Genomic DNA, 9,586 nt, shown 5'->3' with positions numbered 1-9,586 from the left:
AGTATCTTCTGCTTATCATCAGTCATAACGGGACCCCCATAGGCCTGAGCAGCTGCAAACGGCTGGGATGGTAGTACCCCCAGTATCTGTTGTCCCTGCATCACCTACTCTGGTGTACGGGTGGCAAGAGTCTGAGTACCTCCCCCGACATGAGAAGTGGCTACGGCGGTCTGAACAGAAACCGCCTGAGCGAGGCTGGTGCACATAGTCAGAATCTGAGCCAAAGCCTCCTAAAGGCCTAGAATCGTAATGGGCACCGCTTGTGCCTGAGCTGGCCCCACTGGCTCTACCACATTTGGAACCTGCTCCTGAGCTGGAGCAACCGATGGATCTGCAGGTGCTGCTCTAGCTGATGTACGAGCTGCACCTCTGCTCTTACTGCGGCCTACCGCGACCTCAACCTCTCGTAGCCCTAGCTGGTGGTACTGGTGGTTGTCCGTCCCGTCCGGTAGCACGTGTCCTCACCATCTGTAACAGAATGGAATAACAGAAGTTTAGTTAACGGAATCAACAAATCCGCAGGACAAGAATACAAGAATGTGAAGTTTCTTAAGGGTCCGGCAGCCTCTCGAAGATAAGTACAGACGTCTCCGTACTGATCCGCAAAACTCTACTAAACCTGCTCATGACTCGTGAGACCTATGTAACCTAGGCTCTGATACCAACTTGTCACGACCCAAAACCAACCCGTCATGATGGCGCCTATCATAGTACTAGGAAAGCCAACTACTTAGACATTTTTTACATTTTAAATCTAAGATACTAAACAGTTTATTAAAGAAAAATCTCTTAAAAACATGATAGGGAATCATAACTCAATACAGAATCTCTCCCATAACCGGGGTGTCACTAAGTACATGAGCATCTACATAAAGACATAGTACACTATCTAGAAAAGTAAAAAAGAAATATAACTGGAAGATAAAAGAGGAGGGTCAAGGTCTGCGGACACCAAGCAGCTACCTCGATAATCTCCAAAATGTCTAGACTCTGCAAATAAGCAACCGCCGCGACAGGAAGCACCTAGATCCGCACACGAGGTGCAAGGTGTAGCGTGAGTACAACCAACTCAATAAGTAACAAATCTAACCTTTGGACTAAAAGTAGTGACGAGTCCTATTATCACAGTCCACTTTCAACATTTAAAAGTGCAAAAATTACAGAATATATGACAGTGATATCTCAGAAATTCATAGGCTACAAGTGAAGGTACAAGAATTTAGACATGCTTTCAACAAGAATTTATACATGCTTTCAGATTTTACAACAAAGGATAACACATAATAGGGCAGATCCAACCCGTATGCAAATAAACCAAGGCAGATCCAGCCTAAATGTAAGTAACTGATAGCATTGCGCCCACTATGGACGTGCAGACACTGGAGGGGTTGATCCAGCCCAAGCGCTATAATAAGCCAAATCCTGGCATGAATCAATAAACCTACTGCGGCGTGCAGCCCGATCCCATAAATACTACTTACCATAGACGCTCGGCCTCACTCAGTCAATAACCTCTCCAGCCTCTCGGGCTCACCAGAATCATGATACTCAGCCCCAAACGATGATATGATATAACAAGTAAAGACATCAGATGCTGAGACATAATATGCAAGTAATAACTGTGACTGAGTACAAATTGAGCGATTAAGCAATTAATTCAACAGCAAAGAACAACTACTAGGGCCCAATAAGACCAGCACATAGCATAAGCAGGATTTCTAGCATGTCTGATCGGTCAATAGCTCTAACACATGGTGAAAATATGGGTAACAACAATATTTAACAACTATTCAGTTCCATGGAATTTACCAAGTCATAATTCTTACAGTGCACGCCTACATGCCCATCACCTAGCACATGTCTCACCTCAACACCAATCACATAACAGGAAATTCGGGGTCTCATACCCACAGAGCCAAGTTTAGAAGTATTAATTACCTCAAACCGTGTATATCCCTACTCCAATAAGCCCTTGCCTCACGAAACGGCCTCCGAATGCCTCGAATCTAGCCACAAACAGTTCAATACAATCAACATGAGCTAAATGAATCAATTCCATAAGAAATTACTAAGTTCTCAATCAAAAAGTCAACTCAAAGTTGGCCCCCGGACCCACGTCTTGGAATCCAACAAAAATCACAAAATCCAAAATTCCATTCAACCACGAGTCCAACCATACCAAATTTATCAAAATCCAACACCAAATCGACACCCCAATCCCCAATTTAAACTCCAAATCCCTAGCCTCAAACCCCCAAAATTACACCTCAAAATCACACAATCTAGGTGGGAAAATCATTGGGGAAACATAATTATTGAATAAATTTAACCACAAGCGACTTACCTCAAGAAACCCCTCAAAAATCCTCTCAAAAATCGCCTAAGCCCGACCTTGGAATATCTAAAATGAAGAAAATCTCGGAAACCCTCGACTGTAAACACTGCCCAGGATTTTCGCACCTACGACAACTTAACCGCACCTGCGGCTTTGCAGGTGTGACCAAAGCATCCGCTCCTGCGATTGGCTTTGCTCCTACGAACCAACATACCATACCTGTAGACTCGCTTCTGTGAGGGCACTGCCGCTTCTGCGGTGCCAACCTTCTTTCCCTTTTCCGCTTCTGCGCTCATCACTTCGTACCTGCGACCTCGCAGGTGAGTAAAATCCTTCGCACCTGCCACCACAAAATTCCTCACTCCTGACCGCATCTACGCATCACAGCTCGCACCTGCGACTAAATCTCCACAGGTGCGATTGCACCAGAAGATAGTTACAACAACCTTTCAAACTCCAAATTTGATCCGTTAACCATCTGAACTCCACCCAAGGCCCAGGGGACCTCAACCAAGAATACCATCAAGTCCTGAAACACGATACGAACTTATTCGAGTCCTCAATCACATCAAACAATATCAAAAACACAAATCGCACCCCAATTCAAGCCTAATGAAGACTAAGGAATTCCAACTTCTACGAGCGATGCCGAAACCTATCAAATCACGTCCTATTGACCTCAAATTTTGCACACAAGTCACATTTGACCCCACGAACCTACTCCAACTCTCGGAACCCCGATCCGAGTCTGGTGTCCACAAAGTGCACTCTCGGTCAAACTTCCAAATTTCTAACTTTCGCCATTTCAAGCCTAATTCCACTATGGACCTCTAACTCACAATCCGGACACACTCCTAAGTCCAAAATCACCCAATGAAGCTAACGGACCCATTGAAACTCCATTCCGGAGTCGTCTACACATAAGTCAACATCCGGCCAACCTTTTTAACTTAAGCTTCCAACCTTGAGACTAAGTGTCTCAATTCATTCCGAAACCTCTGCGGACCCAAACAAACTACCCCGGAAAGTCACATAACAACTTTAAAGCATAAAATGAGCAGTAAATTGGGGAATGGGGCTACAACTCTCAAAACAACCGGCTGGGTCATTACATGTATCCATGATGTCAATGACACCGGTAGCCTCCTTCGGGATAGGGGCGGCTTCCTGGGGGGCCACAACATCCATCTCTCGCTCTGGTTCCCGAGTAAGAGGGGGAGTGACCTCATGGTACTCTTTCTCGGTCGTTATCTGCTCCCCTCGTTGAGGGTCGACCCATGAGCAATCAAAAAGTCATCATCCTCGGGCTCGTCCCTTAGCCATTAGAGAGCATCGGGGTCCGGTACCCTAGACTTGGTGCTCCTTGTAGGCTTATGTACCCGGATGGTCACTTTCCTCTTCTTCACCTCGGCGTCTGGAGAACCTGAGGACTTTTTTTTCTTCTTCTTCTTCTGCTCCTTCTCGGCTGCCCCCTGCTGCCCCAAAACAGAGGGTTTGACAAGCGAGGACGGATCCTCGTCCTCGTCAACAGCCTAAGTTTTGTTTTCTTAGGCAAACCTATAAGAAAAGAGATACTGTTAGCACTGTTTAAGTTGAGAGCATGGTGGTAATTATTCAAGGAAAAACCTCACCATGAGAATAGGCCTCTATTTTACCTTTGAAAGCTTGCGCCATGTGCGCTCGGAGTACGGCATCTGCCTACAGATCCCCTCGATCTACTCCTTGAATCCGGGAATTGCATTGGGAACTTGGGCAACAGCAGTATGAAAGCAAACACATGCAGTAAGAGAAGGAATAAAAAGAAGTTAATACTTAAGGAAGACAACACTTACGATATGCATTTGAGTTCTCAGGGAACGGAAGAAACTCGGGAGGGATCAGGTCTTCAATTTTCACCAGAACAAACTTCCCCTGCCAGCCTCGGTCTCGGTCCTCATCAATGCTCGAGAAAGGAGCCTTGCTTGCTTGGTGGAAGATCTTGATAAGCCCCCTCAAAAAATTCGGGAACTATATAGGCAAAGTAGAGGGTCGAGGGTGAATCGAGGGTTTTCAGTATTGTCCAAAAAATGACGTAAGAGGATCGCGATCCTCCAAAATGATGGGTGCATTTGCCCAAGGCACACCTCGTACCTTTCGAAAAAAGCAAAGACTATGGAGTCCACCGGGGCCAACGTAAAGGGGTAAGTGTAAACACTTAAGTGGTAATATCATCATTGGGCCCGGGAACAACCACGTCCTTACCTTCCCATCCACAGTCCGCTCGGACTATGGGTAGGGTTTTTTCAGTGACGTAGTATATGTATCTCCATGCTCCCTCGCCTCGGTCTTGTTGACTAGAGGCCTTCTCGACCTTGAAGTAATCCCGATAGAGTAGCCCCTAGGTATGAAGCTCTTCATGGGGGGATCTTGAACCACCTTGGGGGCGGCCACTCGATGCCCATGGCCGAGTTGAAAGACGAGGGAGCCGTTTGTTGAGGTACGGACTTGGAAATTTTAACCATCATGATCAGGGAAAATATGAAGATTTGAAGAAAAACTATAAAGATTTGAAGAAAAAATATGAAGATTCGAAGGTGGGTTGAAGATATGAAGATCTGGGTTGGAAATCCAAGGAAAGTATATGAGGATTAGAGATGAAGATATGAAGGTTCAAGAAGCGATGTATGAAAATTTGAAAAAGTTAAAAGCCGTTAGAAAGTTCGAAGGTAAAATCTAGAATCAGAAAGTGAACGAAGTAAAAATGGTGGAAGATTTTATAGGGGAAAAACCAGTCAATTCACGACGTTTCACATTCGAACGCAGTCAGCCGGTGACTGACATGTGTTTGAAGTCAGAACGACGCGACTGATGGGACATTTTGGTTTATCCGTCACCACAGTTATAACGTACGAAGGAAGGAACCGGGGTTCATCTATCATTTTTCATCGTTTCGACAAACCTACTCTCCGAAAAACGAGGGACGATTTGTATATGGGTGAAATCGGGGATAACGTATACCCCGATTTCCCGGTGAAGAAAACGGAATGAGGGAATGAACATACGAGATTGAAATTGAGGCTAGGAGACCTTTATATCGAGATCCGTGAAAGTAAACGATGTGCTCACCGTCGAGCCTGATAAAGCGACCCACCCTGGACTCATGATGAGTTTTAAGACCTCGAAAAATACGATAAATGGTTACACACGGAGGATAGAGGGCCATGATATTCACACCCAATCGGATATCACGGCGCGGATCTAGCTCGATGTCGGTTACCGATCAGTAATTAACAGAAAGGAAGATTTTTACCTTTTTTAAACTTGTACTAGGGATGAAACTTTCCTACTATATAAAGAGGAAGTTTTTCTTTTATAAGGGACGTTGTAACATGCAAATCAAAGTAATACAAATTCATTCTCTGCCTTTTAGCTTCTGCAGAAGTTCTTATTTGATTATTCTATTCTCTATTCACAATTAGGTTCGAACCAAAGGTCCAATCGAGGGCAAAGTCACTGTTCAACCTAGGTTCGGGCTAGGCCATAACATTACAACTGGTTTGGTCGTTTATTCTATCTTTAACTTGTTTATCAATATTCTTGATTATTTGTGTTGAACCAATCCACGTATCCTTAAAACCGCGTACAAATTTAATTATCATCCGATTTTAAGGTAAACATGATCAACCAAAAAGTCCTGTATACTATACAACTTTCATGACTAAAATTGACAGGAATTATAAACTCTATATATAAACAATTCTTCTATATAGTTTTTTTTTTTTAAAAAAAAAAGTTGAATTAACCAAGTGATCTCACTCTATTAGGATGCTCCTAGCTAGATATAATTAGTTACTGCCAAAGGATGTGGTGCAGCGGATGGAGCTGCTTTTTCCTTAACCAGAGGTCTCGGGTTTGATCCCTGAGTATGAAAAAATCCTTGGTCGAGAGCGCTTCCCTTCGAATGGAGCCCTACGCGACGCAAATCCAAATATAGTTGGATTTCAACGCGGGTACCGAACATCGAACGAGAAACCAAAAAAATATAATCAGTTCGTCCACCACCTTATATGATGCTATAGGCGTAAGTTCATTCCATTAGCTAATGTGTTATTGCGACATGCACCGTTGCACTCACAATTAATGAATTATATCCGGAAAGCAGAGGCGGAGCTTAGTATATATTGAGTATTGGTTCGGCTGGGCTAAATAATTTTTACTTAGATTATGTATTAGTATTAGAAAGTTAATTAAATATGTATAAATATTTAATTATAAATCCAGTAATTAAGATGAACTATGAGTTCGTCGACAAATAGAGAAATCATAAACTTCAAATTCTGACTCCGTTGTCACATAACGTACTTCTTAATATTGTTATCCGGGGAATTGAATGCTGTATCCACCATGCCAATTGCCAATAGCATAAACATGATGAAATATGTAATTGCCCTTCTATGTGCTCTCTATTTCAGAAAATAATGGGAATAGGCAATCATTAAAAGTATATCCAACTCCAGAATTTGACTACATCCATTTACGCGTATCACCGCCATTAGAAATATGTTTATATATACATGAACGTTATATTTCATCCATCCATGTAAATTAGAAATTGATCAGAGAACTTCTAATACCAATAAAAAATGCTTATAGAATGATATTTTAATGTAGTCTACATAAATAATACTATATGTATTGTAAACTACTCTATAATTCACACCATACTAATATTTTATAGAGTATGTAAATTATGGAAATATCGTTCCTTCAGTTGCATGAATATCAATGTAATACTTAGGTAGATTCCTGCCCCACTTTTTTTTTCTTTCTTCTCCACAAGAATACGAGAAGATTGTCTTTTAACAATGATAAAGCAAATAGTCTGGCATACTAATTAAACATTTAAGTATAATGTAGAGACTGGACCTTTAAATAGCCCCAAGATGTTGGTCTAGTAGTAATAGGACTGCAACATTTTATGATGGGTTCGAACTAGATTTGTTACAAATAAAAATCTAATGTTTATTTAAAGGAGAAGGGTCGTCGAAATTGAATGAAGTTATTATCTGCCAAATTTCGAACTATGCGATAATCTTCTCGAATCGGAACCTTCTTATAAATTGCAAAGAAAAAGAAGAGAATTAACATGCATGGGGCAGTTTTTTCTTTCGTCTAGATGGAGGGAATTTCAAGAAAATTAACCTCTCAATAAAATATTTATTGGAAAAAATTAATCACTTGTATCTTCACTTCTAAGCTTGTTGAGAAGTGCAGTAATAAGGGCATCTCTCTTCTCAGCTCTGGCTTCTTCTCTCATTTTCCATTGCTCTTCTCTTTCTCTCCATCTCTTTTCCATCATTAGCCTTTCATTTTGCAATGCCTCCATTTTTTGTCTCCATTCCATCTCCTTTATTTTCCTCTCTTCTTCCCTTCTTTCATATTCTTTTTGCCATTGCATTTCCATTTCCATTTGTTTATTCATAAACTCATCCAATATCTCCTTTAAATTCCCCACTAAATTCCCACTAGCAACATTACTGCTACTACTACTTGTTTTTCCCTTAAGCTTTCTTTTCTTTTTATTACAACCTTTTTCTTCTTCACTATCCTCATCATATTCCTCCTCTTCAACCTCCATTCTTAGCATTCTCTCCATAAAAATCGCTTGCAACTCGTTGTAAAATGGAAATTGTTTTCTTTGAGCTTCTGCTTCCATTGTTTCACAACCCTAAAAATACATATAGGACGAATAATAACTTTCATTTAAGAACGTTAAAAAAGTTATAGAAACTCAACAACCCTATGAATTTATTGAAGTCTCTTCATCTAGATGAAAGTCAAAATAAAATACCAAAATTTAAAGTAGCTTGTACTAATGAACATTCTTAGAAAAGAAACGTAGTAAAGAATCCGTCAATTCTCTTTTTTTGTTCAATACTCCTTTTCTATTCTATGAAGTAACACTTTTCATTTTAGTATTACGGGTTCAAGCCGTAGAAATAATCTCTTGCAGAAATGGAGGGTAAGACTGCGTTGGATAAACTCTTGTGATCCGGCCCTTCCTTGGACCCCGCACATAGCGGGAGCTTAATGCACCTGCCTTTAGTCTATGCGAAAAAATATTACACTTTTTTGTATTCAAATGTTATTTAACTTTAAACTTTTTATTTTTCTCCTAACCTCTTTATAACCATAAAGATCTCATGTCATGCGTGTTCAAAATCATAAGTTCTAAAGATACTTTAGAAATGTGTCATTTATTTTTTTATTTTTTTATTTTGGGGTTAAACTTCCTGCAAAGTTATTAAACACTGTCATATAAAAAAAATGAAAAGAAAATACCTTATAGCGAGTAACAAGATTCTTCCATTTGCATTTGCACTGCTCAGCGCTGCGATTGTAACCCTTTTCTTTCATTTTAGTGGCTATAACTTCCCACAGAAGCTTGTTGCGTTTTGTCTCCATAAAATTCTGGTCCATCTCTCCTCTAATCATCAAAAAATCCTTTGTTTCTTGAATACTCCATTGTGGAAACCTATCTCCACCCCCAACTCCACTTGTATCAATATTCAGTAAATTTTGCTGACTTACAAACTGATGTTGATGATAAAGATTAGGTTGACCCTCCATATTATTAACAACCCTAGATTTATAAATTATATAGTAGTATATGTTTGCTTGAACTTGAAAATATATAGAAGAATAAAAGAGTAGGTTTTACTTAATAAAATGGCAAGGAAACGAAAAGAAAAGATTAGGGGATAGAGAAGAAAAAAGGTTTTTTATATGGAGGAAGAAAAGAAAGGGCGGTGTGAATCCAATGTGTGTATTTGTCAAACAAAAATAGTACTATATATATACTATTTCTTTGTGATGGTACTTTTCAAGAATTCAAAGAGATAAATGAAATAGCTAGCATATATAAATCCATATATAGTATTTCTTTTCTTTTTTTCCTTCAAGGGGCTAGTCTTGATATCCTGTCCTCATCTCTCTACGCGGAAATTTATTCTTTTTCTTTCCCTATTTGTCAAATTAATTAATACAGTATCTACTGAATAAAGCAAAAACATTAATTAATTACTAAATGATATCCACATTTGTTCATATTGCGTCAAAGTATTGTCAAGCTGACGAAAGAAATAGAGCCCTTGATTCAGGTGGGGCTTTGGCTTTGACCAGTTACGTTGTACATACTTTTTCTACGTGCTTTCCATTGTTGATCTTCTCATGCATTTTGGATCGTACTCGTGTATTATTTGGCTGGTATAA

At 40.2% G+C, this 9,586-nt stretch overlaps 1 protein-coding gene across 1 annotated transcript; it reads right to left on the bottom strand.

The window, feature by feature from the left end:
• On the bottom strand, positions 7,409-9,123 carry LOC109233909 (trihelix transcription factor GT-3b-like). The gene is made up of 2 exons (XM_019399759.1): positions 8,657-9,123; positions 7,409-8,042 (listed from the first exon to the last, which is right to left on the bottom strand). Exons 1-2 carry the CDS (start codon positions 8,942-8,944, stop codon positions 7,545-7,547), a joined length of 786 nt encoding a protein of 261 aa, XP_019255304.1. The 5' UTR covers positions 8,945-9,123; the 3' UTR covers positions 7,409-7,544.

This window comes from Nicotiana attenuata, chromosome 10 (assembly GCF_001879085.1).
Source record: "Nicotiana attenuata strain UT chromosome 10, NIATTr2, whole genome shotgun sequence".
Lineage (NCBI taxonomy): Eukaryota > Viridiplantae > Streptophyta > Magnoliopsida > Solanales > Solanaceae > Nicotiana > Nicotiana attenuata.
Note: the sequence above shows the minus strand (reverse complement) of the source record. Positions and strands in the feature narration are given on the sequence as shown.

What these genes read in the sequence shown, in the direction of transcription:
- LOC109233909 (XM_019399759.1), bottom strand. Translation starts at nt 8,944, where the DNA reads ATGGAGGGTCAACCTAATCTTTATCATCAACATCAGTTTGTAAGTCAG. An exon ending in ATCTTGTTACTCGCTATAAG is followed by an intron (nt 8,043 to 8,656) that starts GTATTTTCTTTT and finishes ATGTATTTTTAG; the next exon opens with GGTTGTGAAACAATGGAAGC.